The sequence below is a fragment of the Euleptes europaea genome, chromosome 14 (assembly GCF_029931775.1).
Source record: "Euleptes europaea isolate rEulEur1 chromosome 14, rEulEur1.hap1, whole genome shotgun sequence".
Lineage (NCBI taxonomy): Eukaryota > Metazoa > Chordata > Lepidosauria > Squamata > Sphaerodactylidae > Euleptes > Euleptes europaea.
In genome coordinates, this window is record NC_079325.1 from 57,157,242 (window position 1) to 57,183,741 (window position 26,500).

General features: G+C 47.3%; 1 protein-coding gene across 4 annotated transcripts in view; it reads left to right on the plus strand.

The window, feature by feature from the left end:
• The window catches only part of BRD3 (bromodomain containing 3), a 45,472-nt gene that overhangs the window by 3,267 nt on the left and 15,705 nt on the right, over nucleotides 1–26,500 (plus strand). For all 4 annotated transcript variants that reach the window (XM_056860962.1, XM_056860964.1, XM_056860965.1 and 1 more), the window contains exons 3-6: nucleotides 9,266–9,413; nucleotides 15,063–15,286; nucleotides 17,279–17,650; nucleotides 24,789–24,917. In XM_056860962.1, the coding sequence (XP_056716940.1) occupies nucleotides 9,266–9,413; nucleotides 15,063–15,286; nucleotides 17,279–17,650; nucleotides 24,789–24,917 (873 nt within the window). The remainder of the gene's footprint in view (nucleotides 1–9,265; nucleotides 9,414–15,062; nucleotides 15,287–17,278; nucleotides 17,651–24,788; nucleotides 24,918–26,500) is intronic.

A 26,500-nucleotide genomic window follows, 5' to 3' on the forward strand; every position in this document is an offset into this window, starting at 1 on the left:
TGATGGACCAAGGGTCTGATTCAGTATAAGGCAGCTTCATGTTTTCATGAGGAGGGAAATATATTAAACCTGTATAAAATCAAGTTATAATTTCATACAACGAGCCAGAGAGAGAGAGAGAAAGTATGTTTCTCCCTCAGAACTGTGAAGATGAGAAAGTTACTACCTTGCTGGATCAGGGGAGTGCTGTAGACATAGTTTATCTAGATTTCAGTAAGGCTTTTGATAAGGTTCCCTATAATCTTGTTGACAGATTGGGAAAATGTGATTTAGATCCTGTTACTGTTAGGTGGATCAGTAATTGGTTGACAGATTGCACCCAAAGAGTGCTTGTTAATGGTTCCTCATCCACTTGGAGAGGAGTGACTAGAGGAGTTCCTCAGGGATCTGTCCTGGGCCCTGTGTTGTTCAATATCTTTATAAATTATTTGGATGAAGGCATAGAGGGGATGCTTATTAAATTTGCAGATGATACTAAATTGGGAGGGGTAGCAAATACAGTAGAAGACAGAGCCAGGATACAGGATGATCTTGACAGGCTGGAGAATTGGGCTAAAACCAATAAAATGCATTTCAACAGAAATAAATGTAAAGTTCTGCATTTAGGTAGGAAAAATCAAATGCATAATTATAGCATGGGGGAGACTTGTCTTAGCAGTAGTGTGTGCGAAAAGGATTTTGGGATCTTAGTAGACCAAACACTGAACATGAGTCAGCAGTGTGATGTGGTAGCTAAAAAGGCAAATGCGATCTTGGGCTGCATTAACAGAAGTATAGTGTCCAGATCACGTGAAGTGATGGTATCGCTTTACTCTGCTCTGGTTAGACCTCACCTAGAGTACTGTGTTCAGTTTGGGGCACCACAATTTCAGAAAGATGTAGACAAGCTGGAACGTGTCCAGAGGAGGGCAACAAAGATGGTGAGGGGTCTGGAGACCAAGTCCTATGAGAAAAGGTTGAAGGAGCTGGGTATGTTTAGCCTGAAAAGGAGAAGACTGAGAGGGCATATGAGAACTATCTTCAAGTACTTGAAGGGCTGTCATATAGAGGATGGTGCCGAGTTGTTTTCTGATGCCCCAGAAGGTCGGACCAGAACCAACGGGTTAAAATTAAATCAGAAGAGTTTCCATCTAGACATTAGGAAGAATTTTCTAATAGTGTAAGCTCTAGCCCTGTGCTCCATCCCTCAAACAGAATTCAGCAGACGACAAATCCACCTCGCGCCCCGACCGAAGCGGCGGGGGAGGGAGGGAAACCCCCCCTCCCCGAACGATCGTCGCGGCTCCCCTTGGAGTAGAGGGGATGCTGAGCAGGCGGTCGGCTCGCGGCTTGCCCTAGATGCGCTCGCTGCCCTGGAAGCGGCGGGGAGCGCTCGGGTGGGCTAGCGGAGAAGCCGGCGCCATTGTTCTCCTGGAGATCGGGATGGCGGTTTAGAGGCGCGGAAAAAGCATAAAGGTTTTTTTTTTCCCTTATTAATGTCAAACTAGAGAATCACGGGGGTGTCTGGGTACCCAGTCATTTTGATGGTAATTGACATAACAGCACAAATAACATTCCAAGACCGCATTTACCCGTTCGGTTTGACCATCCGTTTGGGGATGGAAGGCACTAGACAGTCCCTGTTCCACTCCAACCAGTTTGAGGAAAGCTTTCCAGAATTTGACCACAAAATTTTAACCTCTGTCCGTCACCACCTTGCGCGGGAAAGAATGCAGACGGAAGACATGTGACACAAAGAGGCGGGCCAATTTCGGGGCAGAAGGGATACCTGCGCAGGGCACAAGATGCACCTGTTTTGAAAACAGATAGGTAATCACCCAAATTACAGTTTTCCCCCCACTAGGGGGTAAATCCGTCATGAAGTCCATTGCAATCACCTCCCAAGGCTTAGACGGGGTCTCTAACGGTTGCAAAAGTCCGGGCAGTTTTCCCTGTGCCCGTTTGGCCGCTGCACAGACGGGGCAGCTGCGGATGAAGGAGTCCACATCCGACCGCATGCCCGCCCACCAAAATTGCCGCCTAAGTAAGTGCAACGTCTTGAGGAATCCGAAGTGTCCAGCTGTCTTGGCACCATGAACCAAACCCAAAACCTCCCCCACGCAACACCTCGGGCACATACAGTTTAGAATCCTTGTACCAAAATTCCCCGCGTTTAATTAGAGAAGCTGGAAGGATCTGTGAGGAAAGTTCTGCGTGACAATTACGAAGAAGAGAGTCCCTAAAGGATTTGGATAGACCTTCCACCCCCTCCGGAGTAGTGTCGGCGGGTAACTGGACCGGGGACGGAGCTGATATCGGAGTGGGGGGCGACTGAACGGGGTGCTCAAGTCCCCGTGCCTTGGGGGATATGGCTGTAGATCGCTCCGAGGGTGGAAAAAGCGAGATGGGTGGCGTCACCGGCTCGCCCGGGCGCGGGGCATCTGTCCCCTCTGGAAGCGGCAGCGGTGAGGAGTGAGTCTGAAAACGGGTTTGCACAGCCAGAGTGGGCACTAGACCCCGGTGAGCAGGGGTGAAGAGCGACTCTGTGGGTCAGTCAACCTTGGTGGGATATTGGGGAAGTCTAGATAGGGCATCAGCCAGTAGATTTTGCTTCCCTGGTACATGCTTCAGGATGAATCGGAATTGGGCAAAGAAGTCCGCCCAACGCACTTGTTTTGCGGACAGTTTGCGGGCCTCCGTTAGGGCGACCAAATTTTTGTGATCGGACCACACTTCAAAAGGCGCTGTGGAACCCTCCAAAAACTGTCTCCACACTGTCAAGGCATGGTTTACAACGGCGGCCTCCTTTTCCCAAATAGCCCAATTGAGTTCGGATTGGGTAAACTTTTTGGAAAAATAAGCACACGGATGCAGGTGTCCATCCTCCCCCTGTTGCAGAAGTGCACCCCCCATCGCTACATCGGAAGCGTCTACTTGAACTATGAATGGTTGAGTGCAGTCGGGGTGTCGCAAGACCGGCTCGGACGTAAAGAGCCGCTTTAGACTATTGAAGGCGGCTTGACATTGGGGGGTCCACTCCACCCGGACGTTGAGCAAAGTGGCTGAATCCCCCTTCCCCTTAGTTTTAAGGAGCTCCGTGATGGGCAGAGCAATCCTAGCGAAATGAAGGAGGAACGCCCTGTAAAAATTTGCAAACCCGAGGAATCTTTGGACTTGTTTGCGAGTAGAGGGTGGTTCCCAATTGAGCACAGGTCACACCTTTTCTGGATCCATAGTCAGTCCTTGGTGCGAGACGACATATCCTAGAAAGGTTACTTGCTTCTTGTGAAACTCGCACTTAGACAGTTTGGCATAGAGCTGATGATCTCTAAGACGTTGCAATACCTGTCTGACCAAAGCAACATGTTCCTCCATGGTTTTGGAGTAAATAAGAATGTCATCTAAGTAAACTACCACCCCTCTGAACAGCAGGTCATGGAGGATCTCATTAATAAGTTGCATGAAGACCCCCGGGGCCCCTTTCAATCCAAACGGCATCACCATAAATTCAAACATCCCAAAGCAACTGGAGAAGGCTGTCAGAAATTCATTCCCCTCCCAAATTCTGACTCTGTAATAAGCCTCGACTAAATCCAATTTAGTGAAAATGTGTCCTTCTTTCAATTGTCCCAAGAGATCAGAAATGAGGGGGATGGGGTAGGCATTTGTTTGAGTAACAGCATTGAGTTTCTGGAAGTCAATACACAAATGTAAATCTCCTGTCTTTTTCCATACGAAAAAGGCTTGTGCCGAATAGGGCGTGGTGGACGGTCGGATGAAACCGCGAGCTATGTTTTTGTCCAAAAACCCGCGGAGCTCCGTTCGTTCTGTAGGGCTCATTGGGTAAATCTTACTTTTTGGCAGTTTGTCTTCCCCCACCACCTCAATAGCACAATCAGTCCGACGGTGGGGAGGTAAAGCATCACACTCCTGCACATTGAATACATCCACAAAGTCCTGATAGTCGGGTGGCAAGTGGGTTTGATTGGAGGGGTCCGAGGCTAGAGCAGGGGTTGGCGTGACTATGGTTTTAACAGCCACGTCATGTCGGTGTAATTCGCACAACGGGCTATTGAACGTCAAAGTCCCAGCGTCCCAGTCTATGGCGGGACTGTGTCCTTTGAGCCAATTTGCTCCCAACACCACCGCATATCTAACATTAGGCACAATAGTAAGGTTGATTTGTTCCCAGTGGTGGCCAATTCCCATTGCCACCCCGTCAGTGCGACGATCTACCAGGCCCCCCTTGAAGTCACTGCCGTCCATCTGGGCGAACTGGACCGGAGCAGGCAGAGGGACTGACTTCACCTGGAGCGCTTTAAAAGTGGTTTCATTTATTAACGAGCGGGCACATCCAGAGTCAATTAAGGCTTTCACTTGTAATTGAGGACCCTTTCTATAATGTTGCAATATGATATCTACATACAATCTCTTCCACTTCACTCACCATGAAGGGGGCTTCGGGTCTTGTCCTGGGGGGGTCTGCAGTATTGCCCCCTCTACAGCAGACCCAGTCTGTTTTTTGGCGGTTCGAGGGGAGACTCCAGATAAAGGGCAGGGGAGTTCCAGTGGTCACCCTCCTCGGAGGAAGCGGAGCTGATCTCTCCAGGGGTAGTAATTGTAATCCTGGACCCCGACGGGTCTGCTGGCAAAGGGTCCGTCGTCACCTCTCTGGCAAGCAGAGCTTGGGGTGCTTTTCGTCTTGGAGCGAAGCTTCGCTCGACCGCGGCGCCTCTCCCTCGAGCGCGTCCCCTCCCGCGAGGAGTCCCCGCCGGCTGGATAGAGGGACTCGGTGGTCCGTGACGTGACGGGCAGGCTGCTGCGAAGTGGCCCATGGCCCTGCAAACGAGGTAGGCTCCCCGTTGAAACCGCAGTGCTCGGTCCGGTGGAGGTAGAGCCGGCCTCCGCGGGGCCTGAGGAGCGGCTGGTTTGAGAGGGGTTTTCTGGCTTCCCCCCTCCCTGGCCTACCGTCGGGCAAGAGAAATAAACTGGCGACGACTTTCCATCTCTTCCGCCAGTAAAATCCATTCTTCCAAGGTGGCTGGGTCTCGCTGCATATATGCCCAGAATTTCAGGATGCAATGCTGCACTGAAGTAGAGCACTTGGGTCGCTTCAGTCCAATCAACTATTTCATTAGCGAGTCTTTGGAACTCATCTGCAAACTCGCTGACTGAGGAGGATCCTTGCCAAAGTTGGAGGAGGGCCGCCTTGGCCTTCTCTCCCTGGAACGGATCCTCGAAGCGTCTTCTTAACACTCGCATGAATTCATTAAGCAACCATATGGAGCGGGCCCGGGTATCAAACTGGAGAACCATCCAATCGGCGGCTTTTCCAGCCAAAAGCGAGGAGACGAATCTCATTCGGCTGTCTTCCGTGGGGAAGGAATGCCCCTGTTCTCTCATGTAACTGTCCACTTGGTGTAGAAAACAGGGCAATGCATCCGCGGAGCCATCAAATGTCACTCGTAGACGGGGTTGTTTCCACTGCTCAACTGGGACCACAGGGGAAGGTGCTGGTGGTTGCCCTGGAGCTGGTAGTATTGGGGCTGGCTGTCCTGGCAGCGAATGCACTGGTTGCCCCAGCTGCCCCGGCAGCGGCTGCGCTGGTTGCCCTGGCTGCCCTGGTTGCACCCGGGCCGGCTGTCCTGGTTGTCCTGGCTGCGCCGGCTGCCCCGGGTTGGCTGTCCCGGGGTTGTTGGTTTGGGACAGGCGCCCCTTGAGTACGCTGCAGATGACGATACTCACGCACCACTAAGTCCAGTTGGTCCTGCATCTGGGCCGTACGTTCCATTAGCTCTCGGTTTTGAAACCGCAAGGCATGGATCTCTTCCTCAGTTCCCCCAGTCCGTCGGGCTCAGCTAACTCGGTAATTGGTATTCCAGTCGCCTTCTTCGACGTACTCTGTCTCCTCCTCCTCATACTCGTGGACATCAGGAGCAAAGGTGAGCCGCTGTCTGCGTGCTACTTCCCGGGGTTGTCCTGGTTCCAGGGAGCCCCAGGAGAATGAAGGGAAAGACCAGTCCATTCCCCCGGTAATTTTTGAGCGTGTTTCAGTCCCTGCCGTCGCCTGCGCCCGAGCGGCGGCTGCCTCCACCAACAGTAGGTCCTCCGCTTGCCTTTGGTCAGCAAGCGCTCGGTCTGCCTCAAGTTTGGCGGCCGCGGCAGCCGTCACAATTGGTTCGGCAGCTTGTTCCAAGAGCATTTGGATCTCCTTGTGTTGGCTCAACAGCGGTAGCACTTGTGGGGCCAGGCCTGCCGAGGCAGGACCGATCTCAGGAATCAGCAACTTTTCGACGTCGCCGCAGCCGGCGTTAAATCCACAAGCACCAGGACCGTCCTGGTGGCCGCGTTTTGTGCTTCCCGGCTGCATAGGGTGAGATCTGGAAAGGTTTGCGGAACATCTCCCTCCCGAGCCCTCACCATTGGGAAACCGAGCTCGAGTTCCCAGATCGGGGCTGCCGACTCCTGTCGCGGCTCGCCGAGCGTCAGCTCAGACAACAACTGAGTTAGCAAGACAAGGTCCTCCTGCGCCAACTGGGTCTCTTCCAGCAAAGTATCCAGTTCCAAAAGGTCGTCGCGGGCACGTAGATCAGCGTCCTGGGTCCCCCAGGGGGTCGTCTCTGCCAGGCGACGCCACTAAGCAGTCACTAGCCCAACCAGCCGGGTAGCCTCCACGTCAGTTCGTAGCGTCTCCTCCAAGGCGTCATGCAGTAAATCGGGATCCTCGGGGAGCTCATCTCGCGCCCCAAGCCAAGGAGACAAGTTCCTAGGCTCCAGGGCTCCAGCCAAGGTCAGCAATTAAAACCGATGAAGAGGACTAGTATCATAATGTAAGCTCTAGCCCTGCGCTCCATCCCTCAAACAGAATTCAGCAGACGACAAATCCACGAAAGCAGTTTTATTGGGTAGAATCAACAGGTTACAGAAACTATATTCAGAATGAGACTAGTAAGGGGCTGAGGTAAGGCACATGGCATATATAGAAAAACAAAAGGAGATAACCAGTAGCCCAGGCAACCCCCCTCCCAGAGGCAGGAAGGAGTACTTGGCAATTCCCACACTAAAGGAATTCAAGAAGGACTCTAAGAAGTCTAAACATGGGGCACGGACTGGCCTTGGAGAGAACTGCAAAACAACACCTGGGAGCACAACCATGAACTGGCTTCATGGCCTGCTCCTGACAAATAGTTAGAGTGGTTCCTCAGTGGAACAGGCTTTCTCGGGAGGTGGTAAGCACTCCTTCCCTGGAGATTTGTAAGCAGAGGCTAGATGTCAGCCATCTGTCAGCAATGCTGATTCTATGAACTTAGGCAGTTCATGAGAGGGAGGGCATCTTGGCCATCTTCTGGGCACTGTGTGTGTGTGTGTGGGAGGTAGTTGTGAATTTCCTGCATTGTGCAGGGGGTTGGAGTAGATGACCCTGGTGGTTCCTTCCAACTCTGAGTCTAGGAACATGACGCCACACCTCATAATGCATGCATTAATCACAGGCCCCTGACCCTGGCCCTCAACAGTGCACCAAGGCTCCTGCCCGCCTAGTAAGTTTGCTGTTAGCTGTGTCTTCCTCCCCTTAAAGGCACGGGCTAGAAGCTCTCGTGGCACTTTGCTCTCTGCTTCAGGCTGGCCTGCAGATCAAGGAAGGAACAAATCTATGTGCATTACTCACTGTGTGCGTGTGCGTGTGTGGTTTTTTTTTTTTTTTTTTTTTTGCTTATTCTCTGCTTTTATTTCAAAATCCAAAAAAATCGGAAACACCTGGTCCCAAGCATTTTGGATAAGGATACTCAACTTGTATTGTCAAGTGTTCAAGGTGCTTTGCGTATATCATTTCATTCAGCCTTATGACTGACTGCCCTGTGATGTAGGCCAGTTTTTTCCTAAACTAAATTTGCCGCGTACAAATAGATTTTGTTGATTATTTGATCATTGTTTTAATTTCTGTTTTTATTAGCAACTTTGAGAGTAAACTTTTCCTGAGAAAGTAAGATAAAAGTATCTGACATAAATAAACGTTGCAGGTAAGGAGGTGGTAAGCTCTCCTTCCCTGGAGGTTTTTAAGAAGAGGTTAGATGGCAGATGATGAGAGCTTGCACGCAGATCAGAATGACTGCAGTCAAGCAAGTAAGGAATGTGGCCCAGATGCCTCAAGAGGAAGTTGAATCTTGGCCATCTTCTGGTCACTAGGTGTGTGGGGGAGGTGGTTGTGAATTTCCTGCATTGTGCAGGGGGTTGGACTTGATGACCCTGGTGGTCCTTTCCATTGTGCAGAGGATTGGACTTGATGACCCTGGTGGTCCCTATGATTCTAAGGGGCTGAGAGAGAGAATGGTTTGATTCAGGGCACTTAGTGAGTTTGTGGCTGAGGTAAAATTTGAACTGGTTACTTCCTCAAGACTCACTGTCTCTTAACCATTGTACTCTACTGTCTCTTGCTTTACCTTGGGCTGATGATGTTGTTGGAGATACTAGCATGGCCACTGAGAATGTGGAAGTTGTATTAAGCATAATATTTTGCTGATATTCAGACTGATACTGATTTTTTAAATCTTATTTTTTGTCCTTTGTAAAGTTAAAATTTGGCTCCTGAAACAGTTAATGATGACAAACTTTTGAGTTAAGGTTAAAAAATGCAGAATTCTGAAATGTGAATCGCTGGGTCTGGAATTTGTCTCTTCTTTACCAAAGACTGGAACATCTGTGTTCAAATTGTAAATGCCAGTGAAATGCTGTCTCTGGGAGCCTCGAACTACTCATTTGCTACTGAGGAGTGAAACTGTCATTCATATTTTGAGCGTAAAGATGAAGTGTCTGTAATGTACATTTTGGAATTCAGATATTTCAGAATGTTACTTTCATCCCTGATTCTCTTGCTGGAAAAGGACCCCATTTGGCACATGGTTCCTTACTTGCTTGACTGCAGTCATTCTGATCTGCGTGCAAGCTTTCATCAGGAGCTAGGATGAATTTTTCCACTTGATGGCAGAGCTAACTACCAGGACGGTGAGGTAAGAGGGCTGTTCCAGCACAGGATTTGGGGTGCTGCTAAGAGAGAAGTGGAACAGCAGCCATCTGCCTTACAGGTCCTCTGTGCAGGCCCCTCTGAAATGGTTCCCATGTTAGTTAGGATAAGGAAGGATGCCTTTTGAATTGTCTGCCTTCCGTGAGCAGTGCAGGTGCTGAGATGCTGGTGAGGAGTGTGAAGATGTGTGTGTGTGTGTGTGGGATTTCTGTACACACCCCTGGATGACCAGTGCTTCCTTCCACCTTCTTCCCTTCCTCTGTCCAGCCCACCGATGACATCGTCCTCATGGCTCAAGCTCTGGAGAAGATCTTCCTTCAGAAAGTGGCCCAGATGCCTCAAGAGGAAGTTGAATTGTTACCTCCTGTTCCAAAAGGCAAAGCCCGGAAGTCAGCTGCCAGCGCGCATAATGCAGGTCAGGGGGCCGTCTCTGGAATTCAGGACTCTGTTCCGCCTCAGCTTCTAAACCAAAATGGAGAGCAAGAAAAGCCAAATGTGCAATCTATCCATTATACACATTGAACAAAATGTACATGTTGCAGCTCATTTGCATAATTTATTGAGCTCTGCTTATCGTAGGAAAAGTACCAAATCACACACATGTGCGCATGCGCTCGCGCACACACACACATACACACGCTCCTCCCTCAGACACAGATATCATTACAGATCAGTTTTCTTCCCTCAGCTGCATGTGCTCTCGTGCTTCCAAGGCCAAAAGGACTTAGCCTCTGTGGTGCTTGCTGAGGTAACCTCCTGATTGGATTACTGTAATGCACTCAACGTCGTACTGCCCTTGAGGGCAGTTCAGAAGCTATAACTAGGCTACCTCCACATGGTGATGGTCTCACCATAGATTTGTACAAGGGCAGTATGATATCAGCAGTTTTATTCTCTATTCCTCATCTAATTATGGCCAGCATGGAATTTGCCTTTTTTACAGCAGCCGCACACGGGGTTGACATCTTCATTGAGCTATCCACTACCACCCCGAGATCCCTTTCCTAGTCTGTCACTGCCAGCACAGATGGCATCAGTGTATATGTGAAGATGGAATTTTTTGCCCCAATAGGCATCACTTTACGCTTGCTCACATTGAATCTCATCTGCCATTTTAATGCCCATTCTTCCAGTACGTAGAGATCCTTCTGGAGCTCTTCATAGTCCAATTTTGTTTTAACCACCCTAAATAATTTGGTGTCATCTGCAAACTTGGCTACTTCACTGTTTAACCCCAATTCCAGGTCATTGATGAACAGGTTGAAAAGCACTGGTCCCAACACAGATCCCTGAGGCACCCCACTGCTCACATCCCGCCATTGTGAGAACTGACCATTGATTCCTACTCTCTGCTTCCTATTTTTCAGCCAGCTCTCAATCCTAAAAGGACTTGTCCTCTTATCCCATGACTATGAAGTTTGCTTAGCAGTCTTTGGTGGGGGACTTTGTCAAAAGCTTTTTGGAAATCCAAATACACAATGTCCACAGGCTCATTCCTATCCACATTCTTATTGACGCGTTCAAAAAACTCTAATAGGTTAGTGAGACAGGACCTACCTTTACAGAAGCCATGTTGGGCTTTGCTTCCCCTTCTATATGCTTGACAATTTTATCTTTAATAATGCTTTCCTTCAATTTACCTGGAACAGACATTAAGCTAACTGGCCAGTAATTTCCTGGGTCCCCCCTGGAACCTTTTTTATAAATGGGTGTTACATTGGCCATTCTCCAGTCCTCTGGGACAGAGGCTGATCGAAGGGACATATTACATATCTTTGTTAGAAGTTTAGCGATTTCCCATTTGAGTTCTTGAACTCTAGGATGAATACCGTCTGCTCCCTGTGACTTGTTAGTGTGCAGTTTGTCTAGACGTTCTAGGACTTCCTGCCTTGTTACCACTATTTGCCTCAGTTCCTCGTTTTCCCCTCTCCAAAATCTCTGTTCAGGAGAAGGAATCTGCCCTGTATCTTCAACAGTGAAGACAGATGAGAAGAATTCATTTAGTTTTTCAGCAATCGCTGTATCACTGTAGCATTATAATGATCTATCAACTAGGGCTTCTGAATTCTCAGCTGTCATTAAAAAAACAAAAAAACTTTGGTCCCTTTTATTGTGAAGGTATAAGGGAAAAGTCCTGTTTCTGCACTGAAAAGGGCTAGCACATTGATACACAGTGGCTTGGGAACCATGTGTGGCTCTTTGGCATGCCACCCATGGCTCTTCTTAGCACCGTTCCACAGTGTATTACCTGCCACATTCACAGGAAGGGCATTGCCAATTAGGCTTGTGGTTTGCAAATGATTCCCACTTTGAAACAGCCACCACTGGCTGGGGTATGGGGAACTTGTGAGCTTCCCAGAGCTGAGGTGGCTTGTGCCAGGGAACTGCATAATGCCCTATTATTATAAAGGGTCCATCCTCTTCAACAACAACCCCTACCCTTCTCTGCAGCCTCTGTGCTCTCATGCCAGCACCCAGGCAGCTTCTGGGAGGGGAGAGTAAGCTGGCTGCAGAGGAGAGGGAGTAGAACCACCCGTCATGACAGCCACCTGCAAGAAGATCAAGCCAGCTACAGTGGAGAGGTGGTGGGTCTCCTCCCTTTTCCATGGCCAGGCTGCTTTTTGCCAAGCTTCTTGGCAGTCTCAGTCTCTTTCTTGAGCTGTTATGCCTCATGCTGAGGAGAGAGGGAAGCAGAGCATGCACAGGCTCCCTGCAAAGAGAGGCTTCACAGAACTGCTGGCTGGCTGGAGTGGGTTCCCGCAGCGAGAAGCCTGGGAGGGGTGGCATACAGTAGTCATGTGTCTCTTTTGGTTGATGATAATGGCGAGTGTGGCTCTATGTGAGATGTGCAGTGAGTACCACTGGGCTAGAGATTTACTGTTTCAGGGGGGAAATGGTACCTGAGAATTCAGAAAACCCAGTAGGTAGATCACTGTAATACTACAACAATATGCCAGTTGCCAGTTTTTTAAAAAGCCCTTCGTTGGCAAAGCAAAACAGTACCTGGGTGGTGCAGAGTGAGGAAGGGAAAGGGAGCCAGTGCAGGTGGGCCCTTGAGAAATCCTACCTTCACATAGGATGCAGACTGGTGAGGGCTGTAGTATTTCCAAAGTGTTCATAGCAAGGCTGCTTTGGGAAAGATCTCAGTAAAAAGGGTGGAATGCAGAAGGTGGGTAATAAGGGGATGGCCTTGTGTGGGTGCTCAACCTCCCCCCTCAAAAAAAAACCCCTCCATGTTGAAGCAGCCTTACTGCAGAAAGCAGCAGCCAGATTCGTTTAGGGTGTGAGCCATAGAGAGATTATTATATCTGCACCCCATAAATAGTATTGACTGTCAGTTTGCTTGTGGGCTACATTCAGGTGCTAGTAGATTACCTTTGAAGCTCTTAATGGCATTGTCCAAATATGCTTGAAGGAGAGAGCCTTCTTCCCCATGACCCCTCCTGCTTACAAAGATTCTCAAAAGTCAGTTTCTTAGCAATCCCACAGAACATCTGGCCAGTGGCCGCTTTTCATTGCAACCACTAGACTACTGCTGGGCTGCACAGAACCTGAGATTTGATTGTTGTTAAAAGCTTAGAAGACAATTGACTGAGGCATTTATTACCTAATGAGAGCTGACTTTGGTGTGCTGCTGACTTTGATTTCTGGTGATAATGCTGCATAGAAGTTGATTTTATAATGTGATTGTTATACATATATATATAGTGTGTGTATGTTTATGTATGTGTATGGGTTTGTATGGGTTCCCTCAGCTAATTGCAAATAATATGAGTTCTCTATGCTAATTGCCAATGAAACAGTTTTTAAATCAGTAAAAAACTTGATTTAATAAAGCAAATAAAACATAAGATTCACTCAGTGATATATTCTGCAACCAATATTGTTGGGATTTGGAATCTGCACCCTTTGCTGTGATCAAAGAAACGCATAATATACATATAACATGTCACAGGAAAGGCTAGCGTGTTTGGGACTTTTCTGTCTAGAAGAAAGAAGACCCAAGGATGAGACATTTTAGAGGCTAATAAAATTGTGCTTGGGGTTGAGAGTGTATAGAAAGAATAGCTGATATAGTCCAGTAGCACCTTAGTGACCAAGAAGAGTTATATTTATTCCCTATTTAATAAATTCATTTATACCCCACCTTTCTTCCCAATGAGAACCCAAGGGTGGCTGACATCATTCTCCTCCATTTTATCCTCACAACAACCATGTGAGCTAGGTTAGGCTAAGAGAGTGTGACTGGCCCAAGGTTACCCAGTGAGCTTCTGTGGCATGAGTGGGGATTTGAATCTGAGTCTCCCAGATACTGTCTGACACGCTTACCCACTACACCATACGGGCTTTCAAGATCTGACAGGGAACTTTGACTCTTGGAAGCTCACACCCCGAAAATCTTGTTGGTCTCTAAGGTGCTATTGGACTCTACTGCAGACCAGTGCGGCCTGCCCTCTGAAACTTGTATAGGAAGAAGTTTTTTCCCCTCTCCGCACACCAGCAGAAGGGTGATTGTGTGCCGTGTTCATTATATTGTGAGATCACATAAGTCCATTCTTATGGGACATAAAAAAATCTCCAGTGTCTAGTCTTTGGTACTGAGGGGAAAATGGGTTAAAGGAGCAAGGCAAAGGGGTGGACGGTTCCCTCCCTGGCAGTTCTACTCTGTCAAAGTGTGCACATTTCAAATAAACTGTTTGGATCTAATCCCCAGGAGACGAGAGGCATAGAACCTTAAATGGGACAGACACGTTCTTTGTTAGTGTCACTTGCTTGGATGTGGATTAGACAGAGTCATCGAGGATGGGTCCTTCAGTGACTATGAACTGTGATGGTTAAATGGAACCTCCACAATCAGAGGTAGTGTACCTCTGAATGCATCTGCAAGAGGCAACATCAGAGAATGGCATTGTGTCTTTGCTTGTGGGTCTTCCAGAACAACTGGTTGGCTCCTGTGGGAAACAGGATGCTTAATTAGATTGGCCTGCAGTCTGATCCACTGAAGATCTCCTCAAGTTCCTTAGTGCCCCTGAGGAGCAGGAATATATGCAATTTTTTCAAAAAAGGAATACACAGCACTTGTTGCTGAGCTGTTCATCTTTGAGAGCTTAACCTTCCAGGCAGGGACAGTTATGTGGTGCAGTAAAAAGTATTGGATTTAGATGCGTCTTCAGATTCCCTCCTCCCTCAATAAGCTTTAAAGCAAAATACTTGTCTTGGGCAGAATGCTGTTTTGGTGATCATGGAAACCAGATGTTTAAAAGTCACAAAATAATAATATAATAATAGGAGGGGCTAGAGGTTGGGGTCAGAGAGCCAGTGGTAGCAGGTAGCAGTGAGATCAGCCAAGGGATGAGACAGGAAGCCATGCTCCGTGTGGACAACCCGCCTCCTGTCCCTTTCTTTCCAATGGTGGCTACATAAACTGGGCATGATATTAGCAACACACCTGGCGGTCAATGGCAAATAATACTTTGGTCTAGTCCGGGAAGCTTTATAGAAAGGCTCTTTTTAAAAAATAAGGTTAGGTCAGAGATGGCTAGCTTAGGTATGGGGGAGGTGATCTGCTAAAAAGGTTGTGGGCTGGTTACTTCTTTAGAGGGATTTGGAGGGATCCTGCCTGCTTGACAAGAGTTCAGAACATCTCCCCTAATGGAGGGAGGGACACGAGGCCTGGGCGGGATCTGGTTTTAATTTTCTCAGAGGGAAAGGCAGAGATAGGAACTCTGCCAGGGTTGTCAGCCTCACTGTTTACGACTCAAAAGCCCCTGCTTCGTTTTTGCTTCTCTCTCGGGCAAATCCAGCCCACAGGCCTGTATTTCCATACCGTTTGGTGTTTCCTTGCCCCCCCCCCCCTCCGGTTCCCTGTGAAATTGATGTTGTTTCTAATGTTATTTTTGCATTGTTGGTATAATGAACAGTGTACGTAACAACCACCAATGAAAATGGCAAAATGCCTTCATAAAAAAACGAAAGGGGGGTAGGGAGGGGCATCTTGGTATATCCCAAGCAAGTGCTTGGCTTTGCCGCTTGTTGGGTTTAACCTGTCTGTCTCTTCAAACAGGAGCGCAGCACGCTGCGGCTGTGTCTTCTGTGTCCCCGCCGGCCCCCTTCCAGAGCGTTCCTCCCTCGGTCTCGCAGACGCCAGTCATTGCCGCCACGCCTGTGCCAACCATCACTGCAAACGTCGCCCCCATCGCCGCTCCCCCTGCTGCTGCACCCCCTCCACCTCCACCTCCTGCCGCTCCCATCATGCCAGTAGTTCCTCCAACACCACCTATTGTCAAGGTAATCGAGCAGAGCTGCGCCTGAAGAGTTTGGGGTTCGTTCTTCAAAAGAGCAGAGCACACAGTGAGGCATGGTGTGGAGGCAATGGGGGGTGTATGAATCTCAGCTGTGAGCTGCTTTGCTTTAGCCTGTCTGCCCCTGAAAAACCCCTGATAAGTCCTCTCAGGTTGTTGGCCGTGATCAGATTTGGCATGAATTTGGTTTCTTAGTAGCCCACTTTTATTTATTTTTTAAATTGCAACCCCCAACCAGAAAGGAATAAAAAATATAACAGCAGTGGCGGCAAGTCTACAGATAAGCATCTGTCAAAGGTTTCCAAATATCTAAAAATATGTCCATGCACAATTGTCATATAAATGCCATGCATTTGTAAGTCGATAAGGTTGTAAAGTCTTCAATCCATTGGATTACTGGATGTGGCATTTATCTCTCCAGTGTGGTAATCTTAAGACCTTTTGCAACAGTAAGGGCATGGAGGGTCCATTTGTGGTGACCATCAGTAAGTCTCCAGGAGACGGGCAATAGTTTAAAAGTACATAAAATCATCCTCAAAGATCCATGAATATTTTAATACAAAATTGATATGAGTAATGCCTTTCTCCCCAAAAGTCTGAATAACTGGACAGGCCCAAAGCATATTAAAAAATATGTCCTGTAAATTTCAATGCCAGCAATTGGGCACTTATTCCTTTACTAAAAAGGCGCTATGGTGTCCGGTGTATCCTAAATATACTTTTTTGCTGAATGAGTCGCAGCTTAAGGTCCATGAAAAAAACAAGTATAAAATTCAGAGCTTTGGCAAAATAGGGTAATCTAGTTCCTTCCTCCATTCATTTCTGAGACTTTGCATATCATATCTTAGTAGCCCTCTTGAGAAGAAATATGTAGACTGACCCCTGGACTCACGAGGACCCCACGTACACATAATTGAGCACTCACGGTCCATATGAGGAAGGGGGCAGCATGGTCATTAACGCCCCTCCTCTGGTGCACCTTGAGGAGGTGTGTTACTTCTGTCATCTCTATTGTCACCAGACATGAAGGTCTGTGGTTTGCCAGAGCCACAGCTTTTATTTTCAGTTTTTGAGATCCAGGAGAGAAGGTGCTTCCCCTGTTGATTTCTGCCTGTTTTGTAACTTAATGATCTCTGAGTTCCTTAGCAAGATGGTAGCCTGAGCCTGGACTCCCTTGAAGGGTCCTCAGTAAGCATTTCTCTGTATGTGTCCAAAGGCACTCTCTTCTTCAGATGTTTCACAGCTGGGTTCTGGCATAAGATACACATTCTGGGACTAGGGCCTGTGAGTCATGGCTTGAGTTAAGGCCTTCCTTTGCCTGACTTATGAAGAGACCCCTCATATCACCTCATTCATGCTTGAAAAATTCCCCGTGTAGAGCAGCATCTTTGTGGCCTCCAAGAGGTCACAGGCTTTCTCCCCCCACTACCACTTTTTGAGGGCTGGTACGTGAGTGAGGGTTTGTTGTGGCGTATTTTTTCCCCCTCATGCGGCTACAGCAACCAACCTGCTTGATTTGTGTGGGATTTTTAAATATGTGAACCAGGACGAAGATATGGGCTGGGTTGGGATGTGTGCCCTAAAAAGGCAAGTAGAATGAGCATTTTGTGCTAGAATAACCAGAATTCTGTGACCTGTAAACTAAGCACATTTACATGTTTAAACTTCATTTTGTACACTTTAATCTGCTTCTAGTAGTCCTAAGGAAGGCTGCCTCCTGATCCCTAGAAATTTTATTCTGCATTTGAAATTGCCTGACCCATTTGCAATTATATGGGCTAGGAGTTTGCTTTTGTTTTTTAATAAAATTGACAGATGATATTCTTGGAAAGCCGAATTCTGTACCTCCTGTTGTTTTTCTGTGTTTGCATGGAATTCACACAGTCCCCAGCTATCACCTAAGAACAGCCTCTAGTAGCGCTTCAATGAGAAAGCCACCAAATTTCTTCCATTTGTATTTGTTGTTTGTGAATTTCAGAAGAAGGGGGTGAAGCGGAAAGCAGACACAACCACACCCACCACGTCGGCCATCACTGCCAGCCGGAGCGAGTCGCCCACCCCGCTCTTGGACCCCAAGCAGGCGAAAGTAGTGGCTCGGCGGGAGAGTGGGGGCCGGCCCATCAAACCACCAAAGAAAGACCTGGAAGACGGAGAGGTCCCCCAGCACGCAGGCAAGAAAGGCAAGCTCTCAGAACATCTGAAGTACTGTGACAGCATCCTTAAGGAGATGCTGTCCAAGAAGCACGCTGCTTACGCCTGGCCCTTCTACAAACCCGTGGATGCCGAGGCCCTGGAACTGCATGACTACCATGACATTATCAAGCACCCGATGGATCTCAGCACTGTGAAAGTATGTCCATGTTTCCCACCTCCCCCCATCATAAAGCTCACTCATCAGTGGTGCTTTGAATTCTCCAGTGAGAGGGCTCTGGGTGGCCGTGAAGCAGAGGTGGGCTGTCCCGAACACAGCTTAGCCTGTCCCTGAGGACCACCTTGCTCAGTCTGCAAAACCACCCTGGGTGGAACTCTGGGGGCTGCATGTGTCACCTAGACCTGGTGAGGGGGCAGTTGCCATACCTGCAGTGGGGGCTCTGGAGTACAGCAGAAAGTAAGCCAGCACTATTTCTCTCTGGCTTGGGGTTTGCTGCATGAGTCTCAGAAGTATTCCTCGCTCACCCCTGCGCCAGGGAGGAGAGCTCTGGGCTGCAAAGCAGACTGATGGTAAGACTGGCTGTCCATGTCATCTGTCTTGGGAGGATTTGGGCAGAATTGGATTCCTGACTGTACTGTTAACATGTAGAAGTTGGCATTCAGCATCCTGGGAATCTCAGCTTTGTTCGGGGGGTGGGGAATATAGTCATTGTGTGTCTGAAATTCATCCTTGCAAATCCAGGGCAGTGCCTGTCAAGGTATTTTGTGTAATATGTTGATACAGCAGTAGAAGAATTAATGCAAAATAAGCAACTTTCAAAAAAGAATTATGTCAAGCAAATGTTAACAGTCCATTGCAAATGCCTGTGTTTGGTCTCTGACCGTGGCCAGCCAGCCAGCTCTGGGAATCTCACAAGCACCCAGCGCTGCTGTTTTTCAGCATCTGTTATCAGAGGTAAACTGCCTGTGAACCCATGGGCTATATTTACCTGTTACAGCCATTCTCTAAGTATGAAGCCTCCTTGAGAGTTGCGGAAGACTTCAGGGTTAGGGTAATTCTCAGTTAGTCTTCAGAACCCCCTCCCACATCCATTTGGACTTGGAAGTCCATAGCCTCATGTAATGCCTTCCTCTATTACCTTGATTGCTTATGGCTGGATCAGACCAGTGACGGTCCATCTAGTCCAGCATCCTGTCCCACCCAGTGTCCAAAGACTTGCCCTGGACATTATGCAAACAGCACAGAGGTTGAGGCCTTCTCCTGATGTTGCCTCCTAGCACTGGGATTCAGAGGTTTTCTGTCTCTGTTGATGGAGCTTCCTTTTAGTCACTGTGGTGGGTAGCCGTTGATTGGACCTCTTCTCCATTCAGCTATCTAACCCCCTTTCAAAGTCATTATGCTTGTGACCATCACCACTTCCATGGGCTGTGAATTGCACAGTTTAATTACTTGTTGAGTAAAGAAGCATTTTCCTTGTGTCTGTCCTGGGTGGTCCATTTCGCCCCCCCACCCCCAGGTTTGAAAGCGGCGCTTCAGTGAACTAAGGGGTTGTCTCCTGTGAGCGATGCAGACGCCATATTTTCAAGCTAGTCCAGAATGGAGCTTTCATTTTTTTTTGTAGCATTTCAATCAAGGCACTCAGTAGTAATAATAATAATGTGAGGCAACGTCCGGAAACTGATCTGGGGCCCAGCAGAAATAGCAGCTCTTTTCAGTGCTCTTGGAACGGGTTTACATAAGAACATAAGAAAAGCCCTGCTGGATCAGACCAAGGCCCATCAAGTCCAGCAGTCTACTCACACAGTGGCTAACCAGGTGCCTCTAGGAAGCCCCCAAACAAGGCGACTGCTGCAGCACCATCCTGCCTGTGTTCCACAGCACCCAAAATAATAGGCATGCTCCTCTGATCCTGGAGAGAATAAATATGCATCATGACCAGTATTCATTTTAACTAGTAGCCATGAATACCCCTTTCCTCCATGAACATGTCCACTCCCCTCTTAAAGCCTTCCAAGTTGGCAGCCATCACCACATTTTGGGGCAGGGAGTTCCGCAATTTAACTATGGGTTGTGTGAAAAAAATACTTCCTTTTATCTGTTTTGAATCTCTCACCCTCCAGCTTCATCAGATGACCCCGTGTTCTAGTATTATGGGAGAGGGAGAAAAACTTCTCCCTGTCCACTCTCTCCAAACCATGCATAATTTTATAGACCTCTATCATGTCTCCCCTCAGCCGCCTTCTTTCCAAGATAAACAACCCTAAGCGTTTTAACCGCTCCTCATAGGGCAGTTGCTCTAGTCCCCTAATCATTTTGGTTGCTCTTTTCTGCACCTTCTCAAGCTCTGTAATATCCTTTTTTAGGTGTTGTGACCAGAACTGTACACAGTTTTCCAAGTGTGGTCTCACCATAGATTTGTACAAGGGCAGTATGATATCAGCAGTTTTATTCTCTATTCCTCGCCTAATTATGGCCAGCATGGGATTTGCCTTTTTTACAGCAGCCGCACACGGGGTTGACATCTTCATCGAGCCATCCACTACCACCCCGAGATCCCTTTCTTGGTCTGTCGCTGCCAGCACAGATCCCACCAGTGTATATGTGAAGTTGGGATTTTTTGCCCCAATATCCATCACTTTACACTTGCTCACATTGAATCTCATCTGCCATTTTAATGCCCATTCTTCCAGTTTGTAGAGATCCTTTGGGAGCTCTTCACAGTCCAATTTTGTTTTAACCACCCTAAATAATTTTGTGTCATCTGCAAACTTGGCTACTTCGCTGTTCAATCCCAACTCCAGGTTATCGATGAACAGGTTGAAAAGCACCGGTCCCAACACAGATCCCTGAGGGACCCCACTGCTCACATCCCTCCATTGGGAGAACTGACCATTGATTCCTACTCTCTGCTTCCTATTTTTCAGCCAGCTCTCAATCCATAAGAGGACTTGTCCTCTTATCCCATGACTATGAAGTTTGCTTAGCAGTCTTTGGTGGGGGACTTTGTCACGGTGTGATCCTGTGGGTAAGAATACTGAATGAGAAGGGAGTGCATGAAGGATGGGAATTTCTTAAAAGCGAGATATTGAAGGCGCAATTGCAATCAGTTCCAATGAGGAGAAAAAATGGTAGAGGTTTGAAGAAACCAGGGTGGATGTCTAAAGAACTTTTGGTTGAGATAGGATTTAAAAAGGGCATGTACAAGAAATAGAAAAAGGGGGAAATCAACAAAGAGGAATTCAAACAAGTAGCCAACACATGCAGGGAGAAAGTCAGGAAGGCTAAAGTGCAGAATGAGCTCCTGCTTGCCAGGGAAGTTAAAAACAATAAAAAAGGGTTTTTTTTTTTTTTGTTATGTCCAGAGCAAAAGGAAGATCAAGGTAATGATGGGGTCATTACGTGAAGAGGATGGTGAATTACTAACAGGGGAGGCAGAAAAGGCAGAATTACTTAACACCTTCTTTGTCTCAGTCTTCTCCCAAAAGGGAAATAGTGCTCAACCAGGGAATAAAGAAGCAGAGGATGCAGTAGACGGATTACAGCATAGCATAGACACTGGCATAGTATGGGAATACCTGGCTACTCTTAATGAATTCAAGTCTCCTGGGCCGGATGAACTGCATCCAAGAGTGTTGAAAGAACGGGCCAAAGTGATCTCAGAACCATTGGCAATAATCTTTGAGAATTCCTGGAGAACAGGAGAAGTTCCATTAGACTGGAGGAGGGCAAATGTGGTCCCCATCTTCAAAAAGGGAAAAAAAGAAATCCCAAACAATTATTGCCCAGTCAGCCTGACATCAATACCAGGAAAGGTACTAGAGCAGATAATTAAACAGACGGTCTGTAAGCACTTAGAAAGAAATGCCGTGATCACTGACAGTCAACATGGGTTTCCCAAAATCAGGTCATGCCAAACTAATCTCATATCTTTTTTTGAAAGAGTGACAATTATGGTAGATGAAGGGAATGCTGTAGATGTAGTGTACCTTGATTTCAGTAAAGTCTTTGATAAAGTCCCCCATGATCTTCTTGAAACAAAGCTAGTAAAATGTGGGCTGGACACTGCTACTCTTAGGTGGATTGGTAATTGGTTGACCAAAGGAACCCAAAGGGTGCTCATTAACGGCACAACTTCATCCTGGAGAGGAATGACCAGTGGGGTGCCACAGGGGTCTGTCCTGGGACCAGTACTATTTAATATTTTTATAAATGACTTGGATGATGGAATAGAGGACATGATAATCAAATTTGCAGATGACACCAAGTTGGAAGTTGTAGTTAATACCCCAGAGGACAGGGCCAGAGTTCAGAATGACCTCGATAGACTGGAGAGCTGGGCCATAAGCAATAAAATGGATTTCAATAGGGAGAAGTGTAAGGTACTTCACCTAGGCAGAAACAACATAAGGCACAGGTACAGGATGGGAGATAGTTGGCTTGACAACAGTACATGTGAAAGAGATCTGGGAGTCTTAGTGGACCACAAACTGAACATGAGTCAACAGTGTGATATTGCAACTAAGAAGGCCAATGCAATTCTGGGCTGCATCAATAGGAGTATTGTGTCTAGATCAAGGGAAGTAATACTACCACTGTATTCTGCATTGGTCAGACCACACTTGGAATACTGTGTCCAGTTTTGGGCTCCACAATTTGAGAAGGATGTTGACAAGTTGGAGCGTGTCCAGAGGAGGACGACCAGAACGGTCAAAGGTCTGGAATCCATGCCCTAGGGGAGAGACTTAGGAAGCTGGGTTTGTTTAGTCTGGAGAAGAGAAGGTTGAGGGGAGACATGATAGCCATGTTTAAATATTTGAAGGGATGTCATGTTGATGAGGGAACTAGGTTCTCTGTTGCTCCAGAGACTAGGACATGGAGTAATGGATTTAAACTAAGAGAAAAGCGATTCCACCTAAACATTAGGAAGAACTTTCTGACGGTGAGGGCTGTTTGACGGTGGAATGCGCTGCCTCGGAAGGTGGTGGAGTCCCCGTCTTTGGAGGTTTTAAGCAGAGGCTAAATGGCCATCTGTCGGGAGTGCTTTGATTGTGGGATCCTGCATGGCAGGGGGTTGGACTGGATGGCCCTTGTGGTCTCTTCCAACCTTGTGATCTTGTGTGAAAAGCTTTTTGTAAATCCAAATACACAATGTCCACAGGCTCATTCCTGTCCACATGCTTATTGACACTTTCAAAAAACTCTTAAGAGGTTAGTGAGACAGGACCTACCCTTACAGAAGCCATGTTGGGTTTTGCTCAGCAGACCTTGCCCTTCTATATGCTTGACAATTCTATCTTTAATAATGCTTTCCATCAATTTACCTAGAACAGACATTAAGCTAAGTGGCCTGTAATTTCCTGGGGGGGCCCTGGAACCTTTTTTATAAATCGGTGTTACATTGGCCATTCTCCAGTCCTCTGGTACAGAGGCTGATCGAAGGGACATGTTACATATCCTTGTTAGGAGTTCAGCAATTTCCCATTTGAGTTCTTGAAGAACTCTAGGATGAATACCGTCTGGTCCCTGTGATTTGTTAGTTTGCAGTTTGTCTAGACGTTCTAGGACTTCCTGCCTTGTCACCACTATTTGCCCCAGTTCCTCATTCTCCCCTCTCCAAAATCTCTGTTCAGGAGAAGGAATCTGCCCTGTATCTTCAACAGTGAAGACAGATTAGAAGAATTGAGGGTTTGGCAGCCTTGCACATGTGCCTTGCACAAGTGGTCTCTGCCTTATGAGCAGGCCCTGGTTGTTGTGTCTACACCGCAAGTGCCTTGCTTGGGCCTCACTGCATTTGGGGCTCCCTGACTTGCAGCTTGCTCTCTGACTCCCCATGATGGGCCAACTCTCACTGGAGTTCTCACTGTGAGACGTTGTGTCCAAGAGCTCCACCCCCCCGCCATCCCACCCTATTTAACGTTGTGCTGTGACTCCAGACTGCGAGTCAAGTTCGAGCCTGTGATGGACCTTCCCTGACCTACACTTGCCTGGTGGTCATAGTTGCTGACCAGAGCCACTTGGCTGTGTCTGGGCTGAAAACAACCTCCCTGACCTGGTGCAGAGGATCCCAAACCCCCACCCCTCGGTGCTGCTTGGCCATCTCCCCCAAGACTGCTGCAGAGAGTTGTCTGGGCGACGGGGGAGAGCTAGTGTGTATTTGTTACTAAAAAAAGTTCAAATTCTCCACCCAATTCCATGTGAAGATTAGGAAATATTTGTAAATAAATTGTGCCAGATGAGCCATTTGATGAATTTCCATTTATTCCATGATTTTTGTACAATTTATTCCTGTTGTGCCAGTCATGAGGAGGGGCAATGAGCTGTATAAAGCACTGAATCCCCCTCCTCCCCACCACCATTGGAGATCTTATTCAGTGACCCTTCTGACTGCTGTAACTGCAGGAACCACAAAATCCCCATGATGATTAGAAACAAAAAAAATTATACCAGCTTTGATTCTTAGTGGAACAATTTTAGGTTTTTCTGTGTCTCTGAGTAACATGCACACAGCCTTGGCAGTAGACATGAGGGAATATGAGCCTGGCGGTGGAGGCTCCTTCTAAAATTCCGGGACTCTTGTCTGGTTTTCATGTGGCTTTTATGAAAATAGGTGTCAGGCTGTGAAGGTTACGCGCAATTCCCAGAGAGAAAAGAGACTTTTTTTTCATGCAAGTCATAATTGATATCTTTATTTTTTATTTTTTTTTTGATAAAAGATGTGTTGGCTAAGTTAGCCAGTCTTTTTACAGAAAAGATTAAACAAATGATGCAGAGGGGTATGGTTTTTTCAAATGTTTGTTCCCTGCCTGTCCACCTAATGAAGGCCTGCTGCAACTGATATTAGCCATTAACGGTGTTGTGGAACCTCCATGCACTGAGGCAGTATACCCTTGATTATATGATACCAAAGTCAAGGAGGAGCGGGCTGCTTGTGAGTTGCCAAAGGGCATCTGGGTTTGGTTTGAGCCAGCAGGACTCTTATGTTCTTCCAGCACAGACTTGCCTGAGGCTATCTAGAAGCTTTCCTAGCTGCATGGCCATAACTCTTTCCCCACATCCCTCTGGCTATTCTTATTTGTTTCTTGAGCACTTTTAAAGGTCAGAGGTGCCTGTAATCCTTATCCCCAGTGGTTGCTGTTAGGTCAGAAGATGGACGAAACTGTTTTCCTGACCTTTTATTATTTTTAAAGTGGGGGGGGGGGCTTTCCTGCATCGCCCATTTCATCTGTGAATGCATGTTGCTTATGGCTCTTCTTCCCTCACCCACTTCCTATCCAACCCTGCCCCCTTAATTTTCTCCCTTCCACCCACCCCCCTTTTTGGCTTCCTGTGTTTGCAGAAAAAAATGGACAGCCGGGAATATCAAGATGCCCAGGGGTTTGCAGCGGATATTCGGTTAATGTTCTCTAATTGTTACAAGTACAATCCTCCCGACCATGAAGTTGTGGCCATGGCCAGGAAGCTTCAGGTAAAGTGTGGTTAAATAAAGTAAAATTAGAGCCTGCCCCATGAGATATACATGAGAATGCAGAATGAACAGTTCCTGTACAGCAGGGGTCCCCAACTGTTTTGATCCTGCAGGCTGGTGAGGGCAACCACAAAATGGCTGCCACAGGAGGCAGAGCCAGCAACACACAACAAAACATCAGAGGCTGAGATCATGCATAACTCCAATAGTAACTCTTTAGCATTTCAGGCAGAAAGCATGCACACAGCTTATCCCATGTCATGCAGTGAAGATCCTGGTGCTGTAGGGGCAGCTACTGCCAAAATAATGTGCTTTAAATTCTGTGCAGCTAATCAGATTTATCATGGCTAGTTAGAAACCCTGTGGGCAAAAGCCCCACCTGACCCCACCCACTTCTTAAAACACTTGGTGAGGGCCAGGAAAGGTGTCAGTGGGCGTCATGGCGCCCATGGGCACTATGTTTGGGACTCCTGCTGTACAGATTGGAGTATGCCTTTTTCTGATAAGCCCCCTGTCAGGTTATGTGCCTTTGTTGCATTTTCTGCACCTGTTTGGAAGGTGACAAGCCCTGAACAGTGACTTGTGCAGAGATGCAGCAGGCAGCCTCCCCTGTGGGAGGGTAAATCAGCTCTGTCTTTTCATCAGGACTGATTGGATCACTCCAAACTCAGCTGGCACAAATGCGCTAGATGTTCCAATCTCTCCTGAAAGTCACCCACTGAGCTCTTCTTTGGGCAGGCCACCTGTAATTTTAATAAATCTAAAGTAATTAAGAACTAATGTAATAAATATGTGTTACATTGATAACTGCTTTGATACTGGTATAAGTACTTTAATAAAGTGTGTACCAGTGTCCCCAGACTTCTGATAACAAGGGCATAGTATTCCAGAATATTCCAAATAAAATTGCAAGTCCTGCATCAATCTCTTCTTTTGAAAATATTTGCTTTTACATCAAGCCCAGCATCAGTTTTTAAAATTTGTTATGTAAACTTGTCTTTATTTTCTGTTTGGCAAGGATGTATGCCCAAAGCAGGTTCTTTTGAGAGGAGGTGGCAGGCAAGCTCTTCTGACGAGCTGATGTCTCTGCACTTTTGGTTGCTCCCACTGCAAAGATGCTACAGGGCTCTTTTTCAGGGCTGTGTGTACTCTTGAGATGCTTCACCCAAAGCCTCCAGATTCTGTACCAAGAAAAACTGGACTGAGGGCCAAACTACACGTTACGGCCAACACAGGTCCAACACATGGCTGCTGGCACCATTTTAGAGGAAAATTTATCTCTTTAAAAATTGTCACGAGGGCCCAATCCTGATTGGGCCTGTGTTGCGGTGGCACCAGGTGATCTTGTCCCCCCACCCATACCCACCTTTTTAAGTGCCAAAACATCTGTGAGGGGCTGTTTCAGCACTTTAAAGGGTGCAGAGGGGGGGAACAAGATTTTTAAATGGCTAAATGGTCCTCTGAATAGATAAAATTTCCTCTAAAATGGCATCGGCGGCCACGAGTTGGATCCATGTCTGCTGTAATGTGTAGTTTGGATCTGAGTATCAAGTATAAGTTATGCATAACTTATCCTGCCTTAT